The sequence below is a fragment of the Oncorhynchus nerka genome, linkage group LG11, assembly GCF_034236695.1.
Source record: "Oncorhynchus nerka isolate Pitt River linkage group LG11, Oner_Uvic_2.0, whole genome shotgun sequence".
NCBI classification, from domain to species: Eukaryota; Metazoa; Chordata; class Actinopteri; order Salmoniformes; family Salmonidae; genus Oncorhynchus; species Oncorhynchus nerka.
Window position 1 is genome coordinate 22,285,172 of NC_088406.1, and position 18,977 is coordinate 22,304,148.

General features: G+C 44.8%; 1 protein-coding gene across 1 annotated transcript in view; it reads right to left on the reverse strand.

The window, feature by feature from the left end:
• The window catches only part of LOC115118397 (protocadherin Fat 3-like), a 131,560-nt gene that overhangs the window by 31,063 nt on the left and 81,520 nt on the right, over positions 1 to 18,977 (reverse strand). The window contains exons 8-13 of the mRNA XM_065024051.1: positions 17,969 to 18,179; positions 13,924 to 16,658; positions 12,382 to 13,753; positions 1,360 to 1,556; positions 265 to 418; positions 1 to 182 (exon numbers count right to left, since the gene is read on the reverse strand). The exon at positions 1 to 182 is cut by the window's left edge and continues 52 nt beyond it. Coding sequence (XP_064880123.1) covers positions 1 to 182; positions 265 to 418; positions 1,360 to 1,556; positions 12,382 to 13,753; positions 13,924 to 16,658; positions 17,969 to 18,179 — 4,851 coding nt within the window. The remainder of the gene's footprint in view (positions 183 to 264; positions 419 to 1,359; positions 1,557 to 12,381; positions 13,754 to 13,923; positions 16,659 to 17,968; positions 18,180 to 18,977) is intronic.

Below are 18,977 nucleotides of genomic sequence, written 5' to 3' on the forward strand. Positions count from 1 at the left end.
GTCTTCATTCACACTGGCAGTGTAGTGGGGAGCAGAGAACGCCGGAGGGTTGTCATTCACATCCAACAGCGTCAGGTGGACCTCTGCACGACAGAACCGACCACCCCCGTCTGTTGCCTGGGCAACCAGTCTGTACACGGGTGTCTTCTCCCGGTCTAGGGCCTGGGCTGTCTTTAGTTCACCTGAACAGAAAAAGAGGAGAGACAGGTTAAGATCACACTTCAACTTCATTGGCAAATATAAAATAAAGTGAAGGTAGTGTACCAGTGTCTGGGTCGATGCTGAAGTCTTCAGAGCCCGGTCCATGTAGAGAGTACTGGATCCAAGCACTGACCCCTACATCAGCATCGCTGGCCCCAACCCCCACTATCACTCTGTTGACTGGGATATCCTCTGGGACTGAGGCGGTGTACAGAGCCTGCACACACAGCAAGATAGCATCAAACACCACAACACTCATAATTCATAGTATTTACACACACAACAAGAACATACTAACAACAAAAAATCATCCCTCCGAACAAACAGCTCCTCAATACACAACAACAAGAAAACATTAACATCAAACAGACCTCACACAGGAACACACAGACACAACCACTGCTACGTATCACCTGACCTCACACAGACACAACCACAGCTACGTATCACCAGACCTCACACAGACACAACCACTGCTACGTATCACCAGACCTCACACAGACACAACCACTGCTACGTATCACCTGACCTCACACAGACACAACCACAGCTACGTATCACCAGACCTCACACAGACACAGACACACACAGACACAACCACAGCAACGTATCACCAGACCTCACACAGACACAACCACAGCTACGTATCACCAGACCTCACACAGACACAACCACAGCTACGTATCACCAGACCTCACACAGACACACACAGACACAACCACAGCAACGTATCACCAGACCTCACACAGACACAACCACAGCAACGTATCACCAGACCTCACACAGACACAACCACAGCTACGTATCACCAGACCTCACACAGGAACACATCTCAAATACACTCTAAATGATATAGTGGTTGTTTACAGTAAAGTAACAGACCGTGCAAAATCTGAAAACAGAACCAACTGCAGCCAACAAAAGGATGAAATATGAGTTATGACTGAGGCTTGAACATGAAACACAACCACATAGAAGACAAGTGGAATTCAACTTACAATAAACAATGAACACCTATGATAATCATTACCAATGTTTCACTATGTTGTAGGAAACTATGTCATTCAGAAAACATATCAGAATAATGACCAATAAACATGAACATATCAAATGTAATAGTGTACAGAAAGAAAAGTCTGTAAATAAAATGTGACTGACCTCGTCGCAGACCGGGCTGTTGTCATTGGTGTCAGTCACAGACACCTCCACGGTTGCCCTGGTGACGAACAGGCCGTCGCTAGCGGTAACGTTGAGAAGGTACAGGTCCTGTTCCTCACGGTCCAGCGGGCGCTTCACATACATCTTCCACTCGCCTTGCACCTGCCCCAGGGCAAACTCCCCTCGAGGGTTCCCACCTGAGGAGAGAGAGAGAGTTTATATACACACCCAAGGGTTCCTACCTGAGGAGAGAGAGAGAGTTTATATATACACCCAAGGGTTCCTACCTGAGGAGAGAGAGAGTTTATATACACACCCAAGGGTTCCTACCTGAGGAGAGAGAGAGACTTTATATACACACCAAAGTGTTCCTACCTGAGGAGAGAGACTTTATATATACACCCAAGGGTTCCTACCTGAGGAGAGAGAGAGTTTATATATACACCCAAGGGTTCCTACCTGAGGAGAGAGAGAGACTTTATATACACACCAAAGTGTTCCTACCTGAGGAGAGAGGGAGGGAGGGAGTTTATATACACACCAAAGTGTTCCTACCTGAGGAGAGAGAGAGGGAGGGAGGGAGTTTATATACACACCAAAGTGTTCCTACCTGAGGAGAGAGGGAGGGAGGGAGTTTATATACACACCAAAGTGTTCCTACCTGAGGAGAGAGAGAGGGAGGGAGGGAGTTTTATATACACACCAAAGTGTTCCTAGCTGAGGAGAGAGAGAGAGGTTATATACACACATACCTGAGGAGAGAGAGATTATATACACACCCATGGGTTCCTACCTGAGGAGAGAGAGAGTTTATATACACACCAAAGTGTTCCTACCTGAGGAGAGAGAGAGGGAGGGAGGGCGTTTATATACACACCAAAGTGTTCCTACCTGAGGAGAGAGAGATTATATACACACATACCTGAGGAGAGAGAGATTATATACACACCCATGGGTTCCTACCTGAGGAGAGAGAGAGTTTATATACACACCAAAGTGTTCCTACCTGAGGAGAGAGAGAGGGAGGGAGGGAGTTTATATACACACCAAAGTGTTCCTACCTGAGGAGAGAGAGAGATATTATATACACACATACCTGAGGAGAGAGAGATTATATACACACCCATGGGTTCCTACCTGAGGAGAGAGAGAGTTTATATACACACCAAAGTGTTCCTACCTGAGGAGAGAGAGAGGGAGGGAGGGAGTTTATATACACACCAAAGTGTTCCTACCTGAGGAGAGAGAGAGAGATTATATACACACAAACCTGAGGAGAGAGAGTTTATATATACACCCAAGAGTTCCTACCTGAGGAGAGAGAGAGAGTTTATATACACACATACCTGAGGAGAGAGAGATTATATACACACATACCTGAGGAGAGATAGTTTATATATACACCCAAGGGTTCCTACCTGAGGAGAGAGATAGAGTTTATATATACACCCAAGGGTTCCTACCTGAAGAGAGAGAGAGTTTATATATACACCCAAGGGTTCCTACCTGAGGAGAGAGAGAGTTTATATATACACCCAAGGGTTCCTACCTGAGGAGAGAGAGAGTTTATATACACACCCAAGGGTTCCTACCTGAGGAGAGAGAGAGTTTATATACACACCCAAGGGTTCCTACCTGAGGAGAGAGAGAGAGTTTATATACACACCCAAGGGTTCCTACCTGAGGAGAGAGAGAGAGAGTTTATATACACACCCAATGGTCCCTACCTGAGGAGAGAGAGAGAGTTTATATACACACCCAAGGGTTCCTACCTGAGGAGAGAGAGAGAGTATATATACACACCCAAGGGTTCCTACCTGAGGAGAGAGAGAGTTTATATACACACCCAAGAGTTCCTACCTGAGGAGAGAGAGAGAGAGAGTTTATATACACACCCAAGGGTTCCTACCTGAGGAGAGAGAGAGAGTTTATATACACACCCAAGGGTTCCTACCTGAGGAGAGAGAGAGAGTTTATATACACACCCAAGGGTTCTTACCTGAGGAGAGAGAGAGTTTATATACACACCCAAGGGTTCCTACCTGAGGAGAGAGAGAGTTTATATACACACCCAAGGGTTCCTACCTGAGGAGAGAGAGAGTTTATATACACACCCAAGGGTTCCTACCTGAGGAGAGAGAGAGTTTATATACACACCCAAGGGTTCCTACCTGAGGAGAGAGAGAGAGTTTATATACACACCCAAGGGTTCCTACCTGAGGAGAGAGAGAGAGTTTATATACACACCCAAGGGTTCCTACCTGAGGAGAGAGAGAGAGTTTATATACACACCCAAGGGTTCCTACCTGAGGAGAGAGAGAGTTTATATACACACCCAAGGGTTCCTACCTGAGGAGAGAGAGAGTTTATATACACACCCAAGGGTTCCTACCTGAGGAGAGAGAGAGTTTATATACACACCCAAGAGTTCCTACCTGAGGAGAGAGAGAGTTTATATACACACCCAAGGGTTCCTACCTGAGGAGAGAGAGAGTTTATATACACATCCTGAGGAGAGAGAGAGAGTTTATATACACATCCTGAGGAGAGAGAGAGAGTTTATATACACATCCTGAGGAGAGAGAGAGAGAGTTTATATACACATCCTGAGGAGAGAGAGAGAGTTTATATACACATCCTGAGGAGAGAGAGAGAGTTTATATACACATCCTGAGGAGAGAGAGAGAGTTTATATACACATCCTGAGGAGAGAGAGAGAGTTTATATACACATCCTGAGGAGAGAGAGAGAGTTTATATACACATCCTGAGGAGAGAGAGAGAGTTTATATACACACCCTGAGGAGAAGGCTGCAATCTGAGGGCCAGCCTTAAACATGCACACACACACGCACCATATGTATTGGCCAGTGCTTTAATAACCTCTTGCACTGGAATTAAAAGTGGAGCAATCAATGAGGGTCAAGCACATAACGACAGTGGTAATTCACCACATTTAACAGGAGCAGGCTCAGCTCAGCACTACAGTAAATAGTGACGTCTCTCTACCAAATCCACATTAGACTGGTTCAGCGACAGCCTCTCATACACAGAACCTTAGTACCTCTATAGTAACTCTATAGTAACTCTATAGTAACTCTATAGTAACTCTATGGTAACTCTATAGTAACTCGATAGTAACTCGGTAGTAACTCGATAGTAACTAGATAGTAACTCTATAGTAACTATATTGTAACTATATTGTAACTATATTGTAACTCTATAGTCACACAGGGGGAGGAAGGATGGAGAGAGAGAAATGGTGAAAGAGAGAGCGACAGAAAGCGAGGAAACGGAAGAGAACGTGAGAGAGAACTTCTACGTAACAAAAGGGAGAGGGAAAAGAGAAAGGGATATTTATTTGTATTTTTATTTGAACCTTTATTTCACTAGGCAGTTAAGAACAAATTCTTATTTTCAATGACAGGCAGGCAGGCAGAAAGGCAGGCAGGCACTCAGACAGGCAGGCAGAAAGGTAGACAGGAAGGCAGAAGAGGCAGACAGGCAGGCAGACATGCACACAGACAGGCAGGCAGGCAGACATGCACACAGACAGGCAGACAGAAAGGCAGACAGGCAGGCAGGCAGACAGACACACATGTTGAGAGAAAGTAGGACCTGAGAAAAAGGAAGAAACAACATAATGACAGAGAAGATAAGGGCTAGAAGTGCTTTCCAGCAGACACTTTTAACCAGAGTGACATATAATAAGTGCATTCAATTAAGAAAGTGTCCACAGAGTGTAGTCTAGGGACCTGATATCTGAGTCAACCTGACTCACTGACCACTACCCCCTGACAACATACCACAACACAGAGACAGACATTCTCTCTGTCTGAAACATAAAACAAATGGAACAGCAGGACAAACATCCTAATTGGTTTTTCCTCTCCTATTATAACAACATCCTAATTGGTTTTTCCTCTCCTCTCCTATTATAACAACATCCTAATTGTTTTTTCCTCTCCCCTCCTATTATAACAACATCCTAATTGGTTTTCCTCTCCACTCCTATTATAACAACATCCTAATTGTTTTTTCCTCTCCCCTCCTATTATAACAACTTCCTAATTGGTTTTTCCTCTCCTATTATAACAACATCCTAATTGGTTTTTCCTCTCCTCTCCTATTATAACAACATCCTAATTGTTTTTTCCTCTCCCCTCCTATTATAACAACATCCTAATTGGTTTTCCTCTCCACTCCTATTATAACAACATCCTAATTGGTTTTTACTCTCCTCTCCACTCCTATTATAACAACATCCTAATTGGTTTTTCCTCTCCTCTCCTATTATAACAACATCCTAATTGGTTTTTACTCTCCTCTCCACTCCTATTATAACAACATCCTAATTGGTTTTTACTCTCCTCTCCACTCCTATTATAACAACATCCTAATTGGTTTTTCCTCTCCTCTCCTATTATAACAACATCCTAATTGGTTTTTACCCTCCTCTCCACTCCTATTATAACAACATCCTAATTGGTTTTTCCTCTCCCCTCCTATTATAACAACATCCTAATTGGTTTTCCTCTTCACTCCTATTATAACAACATCCTAATCGTTTTTCCCTCTCCTCTCCTATTATAACATCCTAATTGTTTGTTCCTCTCCTCTCCTATTATAACAACATCCTAATTGGTTTTTCCTCTCCTCTCCTATTATAACAACATCCTAATTGGTTTTTCCTCTCCTCTCCTATTATAACAACATCCTAATTGTTTTTTCCCCTCCCCTCCTATTATAACAACATCCTAATTGGTTTTCCTCTCCACTCCTATTATAACAACATCCTAATTGTTTGTTCCTCTCCTCTCCTATTATAACAACATCCTAATTGGTTTTTCCCTTCCCCTCCTATTATAACAACATCCTAATTGGTTTTTCCTCTCCTCTCCCCTCCTATTATAACAACATCCTAATTGTTTGTTCCTCTCCTCTCCTCTCCTATTATAACAACATCCTAATTGGTTTTCCTCTCCTCTCCACTCCTATTATAACAACATCCTAATTGTTTGTTCCTCTCCACTCCTATTATAACAACATCCTAATTGGTTTTTCCTCTCCTCTCCTATTATAACAACATCCTAATTGTTTGTTCCTCTCCTCTCCTCTCCTATTATAACAACATCCTAATTGTTTTTTCCCCTCCCCTCCTATTATAACAACATCCTAATTGTTTGTTCCTCTCCTCTCCTATTATAACAACATCCTAATTGTTTTTTCCCCTCCCCTCCTATTATAACAACATCCTAATTGGTTTTTCCTCTCCTCTCCTATTATAACAACATCCTAATTGGTTTTTCCTCTCCTCTCCTATTATAACAACATCCTAATTGTTTGTTCCTCTCCCCTCCTATTATAACAACATCCTAATTGTTTGTTCCTCTCCTCTCTTCTCCTATTATAACAACATCCTAATTGTTTGTTCCTCTCCTCTCCTCTCCTATTATAACAACATCCTAATGGTTTGTTCCTCTCCTCTCCTCTCCTATTATAACAACATCCTAATTGGTTTTTCCTCTCCACTCCTATTATAACAACATCCTAATTGTTTGTTCCTCTCCTCTCCTATTATAACAACATCCTAATTGGTTTTTCCTCTCCTCTCCTATTATAACAACATCCTAATTGGTTTTTCCTCTCCACTCCTATTATAACAACATCCTAATTGTTTGTTCCTCTCCTCTCCTATTATAACAACATCCTAATTGGTTTTTCCTCTCCACTCCTATTATAACAACATCCTAATTGTTTGTTCCTCTCCTCTCCTATTATAACAACATCCTAATTGGTTTTCCCCTCCCCTCCTATTATAACAACATCCTAATTGTTTGTTCCTCTCCACTCCTATTATAACAACATCCTAATTGGTTTTCCTCTCCTCTCCTATTATAACAACATCCTAATTGTTTGTTCCTCTCCTCTCCCCTCCTATTATAACAACATCCTAATTGTTTGTTCCTCTCCTCTCCCCTCCTATTATAACAACATCCTAATTGGTTTTTCCCCTCCTCTCCTATTATAACAACATCCTAATTGGTTTTTCCCCTCCTCTCCTATTATAACAACATCCAAATTGGTTTTTCCTCTCCTCTCCTATTATAACAACATCCTAATTGGTTTTTCCTCTCCACTCCTATTATAACAACATCCAAATTGGTTTTTCCTCTCCACTCCTATTATAACAACATCCAAATTGGTTTTTCCTCTCCCCTCCTATTATAACAACATCCTAATTGTTTTTTCCTCTCCTCTCCACTCCTATTATAACAACATCCTAATTGTTTGTTCCTCTCCCCTCCTATTATAACAACATCCTAATTGTTTGTTCCTCTCCTCTCCTCTCCTATTATAACAACATCCTAATTGTTTGTTCCTCTCCTCTCCTATTATAACAACATCCTAATTGTTTGTTCCTCTCCTCTCCTCTCCTATTATAACAACATCCTAATTGTTTGTTCCTCTCCTCTCCTATTATAACAACATCCTAATTGGTTTTTCCTCTCCTCTCCTATTATAACAACATCCTAATTGGTTTTTCCTCTCCCCTCCTATTATAACAACATCCTAATTGTTTGTTCCTCTCCTCTCCTATTATAACAACATCCTAATTGGTTTTTCCTCTCCTCTCCTATTATAACATCCTAATTGGTTTTTCCTCTCCCCTCCTATTATAACAACATTCTAATCGTTTTTCCTCTCCTCTCCTATTATAACAACATCCTAATTGGTTTTTCCTCGCCTCTCCTATTATAACAACATCCTAATTGTTTGTTCCCCTCCCCTCCTATTATAACAACATCCTAATTGGTTTTTCCTCTCCTCTCCTATTATAACAACATCCTAATTGGTTTTTCCTCTCCTCTCCTATTATAACAACATCCTAATTGTTTGTTCCTCTCCTCTCCTATTATAACAACATCCTAATTGTTTTTTCCTCTCCTCTCCTTTTATAACAACATCCTAATTGGTTTTTCCCCTCCCCTCCTATTATAACAACATCCTAATGGGTTTTTCCTCTCCCTTCCCCTCCTATTATAACAACATCCTAATTGGTTTTTCCTCTCTGCCTCCCTCAATTGATGATAGCTTTGATGATAGCTCTAAACACCCAGCTTCTGATTCATCTCAACATCACTAAACTCTGTGTAATTAAAATCAGCCGGTGGCTAAATGCATGATCTTGATCTATGGATGCGACTCGGGTGGGGACGATGGATGCAAACAGACTGGATATAAAACGATTTCCATCATTGTAAATGAATCAGACACACTTCTTCTAAGCCTGCCCAACCACACTGCACCCCCATTACATCACTAGCACTCAATCATTACATTTCCTTTTCCCAGTTTGTTTACATTTGATGAAACTTTCATGTTACCTCATCAAGGATGGTGTAGGGGAACAAAGACGCAGGCGTCTAGACGAGGCTTTGAAAGCGGCTGGGAGTCAACGCCTGTGGATGTATCATATCCTATCCCCTGGCTTCCGTCAAAGTTTTAAAATTCTCCCCGAGTTATAATAAACTACTGCTATCTCAGAAAGGTTTGGCAGATAGAACGCCATCAGGTCGCCAAGACAACACCAAACAACGTTAGATAATAATACAGCAGTAATGAAATAGTCTGTAAAATATCTGGCTCAGCTAAATCAAATGATGTTGTTTTTCACCTTGTGGTGTTCTTCAATACAGGTCTTCCCATATATCCCTGGCTTTGTGGTGTTCTTCAGTACAGGTCTTCCCATATACCCCTGGCTTTGTGGTGTTCTTCAATACAGGTCTTCCCATATACACCTGGCTTTGTTGTGTTCTTCAATACAGGTCTTCCCATATACCCCTGGCTTTGTGGTGTTCTTCAGTACAGGTCTTCCCATATACCACTGGCTTTGTGGTGTTCTTCAATACAGGTCTTCCCATATACCCCTGGCTTTGTGGTGTTCTTCAGTACAGGTCTTCCCATATATCCCTGGCTTTGTGGTGTTCTTCAGTACAGGTCTTCCCATATACCCCTGGCTTTGTGGTGTTCTTCAATACAGGTCTTCCCATATACCCCTGGCTTTGTGGTGTTCTTCAGTACAGGTCTTCCCATATATCCCTGGCTTTGTGGTGTTCTTCAGTACAGGTCTTCCCATATACCACTGGCTTTGTGGTGTTCTTCAATACAGGTCTTCCCATATACCCCTGGCTTTGTGGTGTTCTTCAGTACAGGTCTTCCCATATACCCCTGGCTTTGTGGTGTTCTTCAATACAGGTCTTCCCATATACCCCTGGCTTTGTGGTGTTCTTCAGTACAGGTCTTCCCATATACCCCTGGCTTTGTGGTGTTCTTCAATACAGGTCTTCCCATATACCCATGGCTTTGTGGTGTTCTTCAGTACAGGTCTTCCCATATACCCCTGGCTTTGTGGTGTTCTTCAATACAGGTCTTCCCATATACCCCTGGCTTTGTGGTGTTCTTCAATACAGGTCTTCCCATATACCCCTGGCTTTGTGGTGTTCTTCAATACAGGTCTTCCCATATACCCCTGGCTTTGTTGTGTTCTTCAATACAGGTCTTCCCATATACCCCTGGCTTTGTGGTGTTCTTCAATACAGGTCTTCCCATATACCCCTGGCTTTGTGGTGTTCTTCAGTACAGGTCTTCCCATATACCCCTGGCTTTGTGGTGTTCTTCAATACAGGTCTTCCCATATACCCCTGGCTTTGTGGTGTTCTTCAGTACAGGTCTTCCCATATACCCCTGGCTTTGTGGTGTTCTTCAATACAGGTCTTCCCATATACCCCTGGCTTTGTGGTGTTCTTCAGTACAGGTCTTCCCATATACCCCTGGCTTTGTGGTGTTCTTCAATACAGGTCTTCCCATATACCCCTGGCTTTGTGGTGTTCTTCAATACAGGTCTTCCCATATACCCCTGGCTTTGTTGTGTTCTTCAATACAGGTCTTCCCATATACCCCTGGCTTTGTGGTGTTCTTCAATACAGGTCTTCCCATATACCCCTGGCTTTGTGGTGTTCTTCAATACAGGTCTTCCCATATACACCTGGCTTTGTTGTGTTCTTCAATACAGGTCTTCCCATATACCCCTGGCTTTGTGGTGTTCTTCAATACAGGTCTTCCCATATACCACTGGCTTTGTGGTGTTCTTCAGTACAGGTCTTCCCATATACCCCTGGCTTTGTGGTGTTCTTCAGTACAGGTCTTCCCATATACCCCTGGCTTTGTGGTGTTCTTCAGTACAGGTCTTCCCATATACCCCTGGCTTTGTGGTGTTCTTCAATACAGGTCTTCCCATATACCCCTGGCTTTGTGGTGTTCTTCAATACAGGTCTTCCCATATACCCCTGGCTTTGTGGTGTTCTTCAATACAGGTCTTCCCATATACCCCTGGCTTTGTGGTGTTCTTCAGTACAGGTCTTCCCATATACACCTGGCTTTGTGATGTTCTTCAGTACAGGTCTTCCCATATACCCCTGGCTTTCTAACTATTTCCTGCTGTGTCAAAGATCAATTCAAAGTGTCTCGTTGTAAAAGTGTGTAAAATCCGTGTCTCTCTGCTGTGTAAGGTCACATCTAGCTGTCGTTCATTCTCTCCCTCTCACAGCAGTGTGTAACATCAATTCATTCTCTCTCTCTCTCATCCTCCCTCTGTCTCGTTGCAGTGTGTAGCATATGTTTATTCTCCTTCTCAATCTGCCTTTCTCTCTTTGATGTAGGTAAGGTCACAGCTCTCCTGTCTTTCATTCTCCCTCCCTCGCTCCCTCTCTCTCTACTGGCGATGCTCATTAGAATGCCATTCAGCAGAGGGGTTCCTTAGCTTCCCAGTTGGCATGACAATCCACCGCTCCGTCTCATTGGGCGTTCCTACTTAATTATTATTTTTTCACTTGTCAATTAGCAGAGAATAAATTAGACAACTCTTACCCTCTTTCAACAGATGTAGTCCTCTTTTGTCCTTCTCTCTAACCTTTGATATCTCTGTTTAGTTATCAAACTAGACTAGACACTCTTTCAGGTACTTCACAGGTACTCCACCAAATCAAATACTCACTAAATGGCAAAAACGTTTATGAAAATCAACTCCTATTGATGTCCCTGTGTCAACCACAATCTAATTAACCCTCTCCAGTCTCCCGCCACAAACACTTTAAAAGAAACATCCATCCATTAAACTCATGGAGAGAGATAAAAACAGGATTTATTGCTATAGCAACAAATGTCATCAAATGCGCTGCAGGTACTCGTGTCTTTAAACGGTTTACTCTGACTGTATTTACTACCTCAGCGGCCTTCGGCGAGGCTGTAATTTTGTGGTAAATGTCAGGGTTGTTGTGCAGGCATGTCATATTTTGTGGTGAAAAATTGCTTATCTGGCAGTGAGCGCTAGTCTCAGCTGTATTCAAATCATTATTACTGCGACACCGCTTGTTTATTAAATAAACCCCCAAAGCTGGTATGCACACGTATACCTAAGATACAAATAAGAAATGTATGAATTATAAATCATGCCTCATCCTTAATTTAGTGTTATGAGTTTCCCTCTTGTTTATTCACGAGAGTTGTTGTGATGGTTTGGAGAGTGGCCAGGCAGAATACAAATGAAGAGTTTATCTGAAGTAAACAAGGAGACAGACAGTGGTACAGACAGACAGAAAGACAGACCGAGAGAGACAGAGAGACAGACCGAGACAAACAGCCAGATAGATAGAGAGGCAGGCAGTGAAGTGAGAGAGATAGATAGATAGATAGATAGATAGATAGATAGATAGATAGATAGATAGATAGATAGATAGATAGATAGATAGATAGTTAGGCAGGCAGTGAAGTGAGAGAGGGAGAGATAGAGAGGCAGGCAGTGAAGTGAGACAGGGAGACAGAAGACGAGTTGAAAGACAGACAGTGAGACAGGGGGACAGAAGACAAGTTGAAAGACAGACAGTGAGACATATAAAGATACATAAAGGGCACAGACAGCTAAACACATTAATAGCACAAACACTCCCATTCTATGACTCACCTGTGATGTGATAGCTGACTTGGCGGTTCACTGCAGAGCTGTCGTCGTCTCTAGTGTTGAGCACCGCCACCACCTCGCCAGGGGGGTCGCTCTCGCGCACTGAGCCCAGGTACCTCTCATCCAGGAAGCTGGGCGGGTTGTCGTTGATGTCTGACACGGCCAAGGTCAGCGTGGAGGTGGAGGAGAGGGTCAGGGCCTCCCCCAGGTCTGAGGCCACAACCAGGAAGGTGTAGGATGGGCACATCTCGTGGTCCAACTCCTTGAGAGTAGAGATCCAGCCTGTGTTGCTGTCAATGGTGAAGGTCTCTGTGGATTGGTCCGGCTCCCCTTCAGATTGAGCCAATGTGCCTAGGTTGTATGTAACCTGTCCGTTAGCTCCAGAGTCTGGGTCCAGAGCCTGAACCTGGATGATTATGGTGCCGATAGGCATCCCTTCCATCACTGTCGCCTCGTAAGAGTTGGATTCAAATGCTGGCTTGTTGTCGTTCACATCCAAGACTTTGACTTCTACGTCAACGCTGGTCACTGAGTCCAGCTTTGCCTGCTGGACGGTGGCAGTGACCTTGAAGTGGAAGGAGGTGATGACCTCATGGTCAAGGGGCTTGTCCAGCTTGATGACCCCAGTTTCCCTGTCCACCACCAGGACTCCCTCCAGGTTGTTCTCCCCGGTCTCTCCGTTGACTAGAGCAAATGTGACTGGCAGCGAGGCGTAGCCTGGTGGGGTGATGAGGCGGACGGACCCTAGGGCAGCTCCTATAGGGGTGTCCTCTGGGACGGTAAAGGAGAACTGGGGTTGGGTGAAGGAGGGGATGAGGGCGTCAGATGCCAAGACGTGGATGTAGACTGATACTAAAGAGTGCTTGACAGGGATGCCTCCATCAACTGCTTTAACAAAGAAAGACAGGACTGAGTTGCGCAGGTGGCTGAAACTCCCCTTGGTGACCATCCAGCCGTTGTCAGGGTCAATCTCTAAGATATCCACCACGGGTACGTGTGCCTCGCTGTAGAGCGAGTATGTCACCTTAGAGTTGGCACCATCATCAGGATCATATGCCTGGATCTGGGTCACCAGGAAGCCCTTGCCAACGTCAGATTTGACAGAAGCACGGTATTCCACAGCTCGAAAGCGAGGGACGTTGTCGTTGTCATCCACCAGGGAGACACGGACGGTGCAGTAGGAGGCCCTTCCACCTCCGTCCTGGGCTGCCACCATGAGGAAAATGTTCTTGTTGGCTGGGTCCTCTCTGTCCAGCTTCTCCAAGGTGGTGATCTGACCATTGGCGTCCACATTGAACTGGTCCTTGCCCACGTCATTGATGAATGAGTAGGTAATCTGGCCAAACACTCCTGGGTCAGCATCGGTTGCCCTCACCTGAAAATAATAGTTAAGTTACTTTCTTTTAGATGGGGTATTGTCAAACAAAACATATTACAAATACTATTACAAATACAGTATCATGTACATCAAAGCTTCATTCAATAAAATACATATCATTGTTTCAATTAAAGTTCATATGCTGAATACTTCAAAATGGTTCTTACCTGGATCACCTTTGTGCCTATAGCTGCATTTTCCCGTACCTCTGCCTCGTAGGGATTCAGTTCAAACACAGGACTGTAGAGGTTGGCCCCCAGAACCCTGACGTGCACCTGGGCCGTGCTGGTGAACACCCCATCAGACACGGATACATTCAGACTGTAGGCTGGCTCCATCCTCTGCTTCCTGTGACCAGACAGCGTGATGATACCCGTCTTACCATCCATCACAAAGTTCATCCTCTCGTTTCCTGACAGGATGCTGTACTCCAGTTTGTCATAGTCTGAGCTGTCAGCATCCGAACCCTGGATGCAGGTCACAAAATGTCCCCTAGGGGCCAGCTCGCTGACATAGGCCTCGTAGAGAAGCTGGTTGAACACCGGAGGGTTGTCGTTCATGTCGTTCACCACAAGCACGACCGATACTTCACTGCTCAGTGGTGGGAAGCCGTTATTGGTTGCCCTGACGATGAAGTCATAGCGCTGGACAAGCTCGTGGTCGAGCATGCGGGCGGTCAGGATGAGGCCACTGCTGCTGTCGATGTGGAAGTGGTCGGTGCTGTTGTAGGCATCTGTGGGATAGAAGATCTGATAGTGTACGATGTTGTTCTTCTCAGAGTCTTGGTCGGTAGCCACCACTTGCAGCGCCGGAGTGCCGATCATGGCAGTCTCAGACAGAACTGCCTTATAGGATGTTTTTTCAAACACCGGAGGGTTATCATTGACGTCATTAACTGTGACATCTACGTCCACCTCAGCACGGGCGCCGGTCAGGTAGTCTGTGGCTCTGACAGTCAGACGGAAGGATGAGGCGATCTCATAGTCCAGGGAGTTGATGACTTTAATGACTCCGGTGTCAAAGCCGATGTCAAACTGCAGAGAGGGGTCTCCCTCCACGATGGTGTAGATGATGTTCTGGCCCTCTGGGCTGGTGGCGTTGATTCCTAATATAGGCGTGTGTACCGCTACATCCTCGTTCACCGCCACTGCATAGAAGGACTTGTCAAAGACGGGCATGGCCTTGTTCACCACGGTGATGGGGAACTCTACAGCAGATGAGAGGGGAGGGTCGCCTCCATCCTTGGCATAAACTACCATCTGGTACTCCTGGTTGGACAGGTCAGACTCAAAAGCCTCCTTCAGACGGAGTCCGCCCGTCAGCCTGTCGATCTCAAAGTGTCCGTGGTCGTCTTTGAGGTAGTAAGACACCTCTCCGTTGATGCCTTTGTCACGGTCCATGGCGGTGACTCGGAATATGGGCACACCAGGTTTAGCCTCCACTTGGACAGCAGCGTAATACGGAAGTCCCAGGAATGCAGGAGCATTGTCGTTAATGTCCTCTACCTGGACCCTGACAATCACCCTGGCAACACGCAGACGGTCATGCTCCCTCCCAGCCTCCACCACCAGCTCATAGAACTCCTGTTCCTCACGGTCGAAGGGAATCCCAGTGGTCTGGATTACGCCCGAGGTGGGTCGGATCCGGAAGCGTGTCCCTGGATTCAGTAGGGTGTACTTGAGGGGCTCGTTGAGGCGATTCCCCACTGCGTTGACCACGGCCACTTTGGTGATGTTGGTATTGTTCTCCTGGATGGACGAGGAGTAGAGGCTGTGGGCAAAGAAGAGGCCAGAGTCCAGCGTCTCACGGACGAGAACAGTGACTAGAGTGGTGCTGGAGAACTTTCCATCAGACACTTTGACGTTGAAGCGGAACCGTTCCTTGGAGAAGTTGTTGTTCTTGACGATGATGATGCCGCTGGAGAGCTGGATGGCAAAGTGCTCCAGGTTTCCGTCTGTCAGTGAGTAGGTGAGTTCTGTGGGGACGTTTTGGTCTGGGTCTGTGGCTGAGACCTGTAATGCCTCTACTCCTACATAGGTGGGCAGCAGCAGGACAGTTTCGTAGGCGTTCTGGGTGAAGACAGGTGGAGAATCGTTTGTGTCGATTACCTGGATGGTGACCTCAGTGGGGCTATCCGCTGTCAGCTGAGGCCTCCCACTGTCCCTCACGTGAACATGAAAGGTAAAACTAGCAAACGTCTCGTGGTCCAGGTTGGCGATAGTCCTGATGGAGCCGGTGCCAGAATCCACTTTAAAGAACATCTTGGCTGTGTCCTCAACGATCTGATAGACCAGGAGAGCGTTCTGGTTGCGGTCAGCATCAGTGGCCTTGATGACCAAAGGAGTGTTGTCTGGGTTCAGGACCACACTGTTGATGGGCGCCGCCTCGCTGATACTACCCTGGTAGCACAGCAGCTGGAACACAGGTGGGTTGTCGTTTTCATCCACCACCCGTATGAGAAGGGTGGCATTAGAGGCCATGCCAGCCATGTTGGTGGCCTGGACGATCAGGTTATAAGATGCTGTGGTCTCATAGTCAAGGGGTTTCTGAGTTGTGATCACGCCGCTGTACTGGTTGATCCTGAAGGTGCGTTCGCTGTTGCCGTGTCGGATGTCGTAGGTCAGCGTGGATTGGCTCATGGCGCTCACCGTGGTGACAGAGGTTCCCACGGCAACGTTCTCTGTGACCTCGGCCTGGTATTCGGTCTGGGAGAACTTGGGTCCGGCGTTGTCGGACAGCGTGATGGCGATGCGAACCACAGAGTTGGCAGAGAGTGGAGGGGAGCCATTGTCGGTAACTCTGACGGTGATGATGTAATGGCCGATAGTGGAGAGGTCAAGCTCGCGCGCCACAGAGATGATCCCCAGAACCGGCTCAATCCAGAATGTGTTCCCTGTGTTGCCTAAAGGAAAACAGACAGAACAACGAATATTCAGTGATAAAAACTAGTGCAACTAAATCTTTATCAACTGTTTGTATATTGTAATGTTTTATCGATATACTGTCTCTATCGGGGGTCCACCCACCTATAAGTAGTTCGCCAAACAATTCTGAAAGTACATGCAATTTTCACGCGTTCCACCGCAAACTGTCGTAAACAAATCTCACACATATCAGACACTGCAAGCTCCCAGCTACTATCTAATCAACACAATATTGACATTATCCCACCTCTGGTTAGCCACTATTAGCCACTACTGTGCCCTTTGTCTATCGCTCCATGTTTACCCAGTTGATGTGATAACCATCTTGTAGGTTGAAAATAATGGGCATACTTTCCCCAAAACATTGTCAATGAAATGTTAACTGCAAAGTAGGCTTACCTGGCAGAAGTATATCATGAGTAAGTATATAAATTGTATTTATTATTTTCTAACTTTGCCATGAAATGTGTAGCAGCAGTTCAGAACCATCGCTCGAACGGCACATTCCTCACATTAGACGGCATTTAAAGGGCCAGATGTGTAATTAAATTATACTCAAAAATCAATTTTCGTTTTTTCCAGACCCCCCAGAAAATGGCCTTCTGATGGGATGTAAGCATGATATGACATCCCATTTTATTGTTTCTCTATTAATTGTTTTTATTTTGAGAGTAAAACATAAATCTAAAATAATAACAAATGTTTACTGAGAAAACAGAATTTGTGAAAATCTCACATTTTATAGGCCCCCCTTAGAGTGGTTTATTAACCATTATTTTTACCAGGTATACTAAGGACCCGGGGAAGAGTTGTAGAGGAGGAGAAGAGAAGAATATTTGAAAGCTAGAAAAAAAATTGCTTGCGCAATGTTTCCTTTTTTAAAAGTAGCTCTCATGCTAGAAAAGGTTGGAGACCCCTGGTCTATATCTATGTATAGTTAGACACACCTTATTCTTTTGATAGTTCTAAAACTCTTATTATAAACCCGGGCAGTTCGAGCTCTGAATGTTGATTGCCTGAAAGCCGTGGTATATCAGACAGTATACAATGGGTATGACAAAACATTTATTTTCACTGCTCTAATTACATTGGTAACCAGTTTATAATAGTAATAAGGCTCCTCAGGGATTTGTGGTATATGGCCAATATACCACGGCTAAGTGCTGTGTCCAGGTACCCCGTGTTACGTCATGCATAAGAACAGCCCTTAGCCGTGGAATATTGGCCATATACCACACCTCCTCAGGCCTTATTGTTTAATTACAAAGCCATTTGTATAGTTGCTCACCTGATTCCATGGTATAGAGGAGTTCTGCATTCTCTCCTTTGTCCTTGTCCAGGGCAGTCACCTGGAGCACAGCAGAGCCCACTGCTGCAGACTCATAGACCGAACCCTCGTACAGAGCGCTGGTGAACACTGGGACATGGTCATTAACATCCTCCACATCCACCAACACTCTGGCCAGGTTCCTCCTGTATGGAAACTCCTGGTCTTTTACCTGAGGGAGAAATGTTTTCTAATCATTGGTGTACTAATACAGGTGTATAGTATTAGATCTGACACAACTACATTTCTCATTATATAACTGGCATGAGGCAAAATAAACAGTTGCTTATTACAAAATAGCTTTCTATGTTACGGCAAAGAATAAACAAACACATAGACTCAATAGGACAGCATTACTGGAGTTTCCCTTGAAAACATGTACTGAAGCTTTAACTTTCCATGAAATGAAAAGGGAGTGTCACTGCAAACCATTATGGGTCTTTTGGGACGGACTAATCCCGTCATCGGGAGAGCAGATGAGAATTAGAGGGCTAATGAGATGTATATTTATGCCCCGATGCGAGACTCTCCACAACAAGAGAATGGGATCAGAGAAAAAGCTTGTCTCATACGAGGCGCCACACAGGGGGAGTATTAATAGACCCAGCATTAGCATCAGAATTAGCGCTAGCTCTGCTGGCGGTATTATGAAACGCTGGCTAGTTCAACACACTTAACACAACCCAATGGGCCTAGGAGTGATATAATAACCCTAGAGTGTAGGGTGTTATGGTACTGAGGAAGTGGTACGATCACTGGGTCCATTGGAGACAATAGATCTGTTCTGTCTGTTCTGCCTGTGCCTGCGGTGCCTGTTGTGTCTGTCGTGTCTGTTCTATCTGTGTATGTTCTGTCTGTGTCTGTTCTGAACCGTTATCTTAGACTCTGTAGTGGTTATGTGTAGTGTTTGGGAACCGTTATCTTAGACTCTGTAGTGATTATGTGTAGTCTGTAGTGATTATGTGTAGTG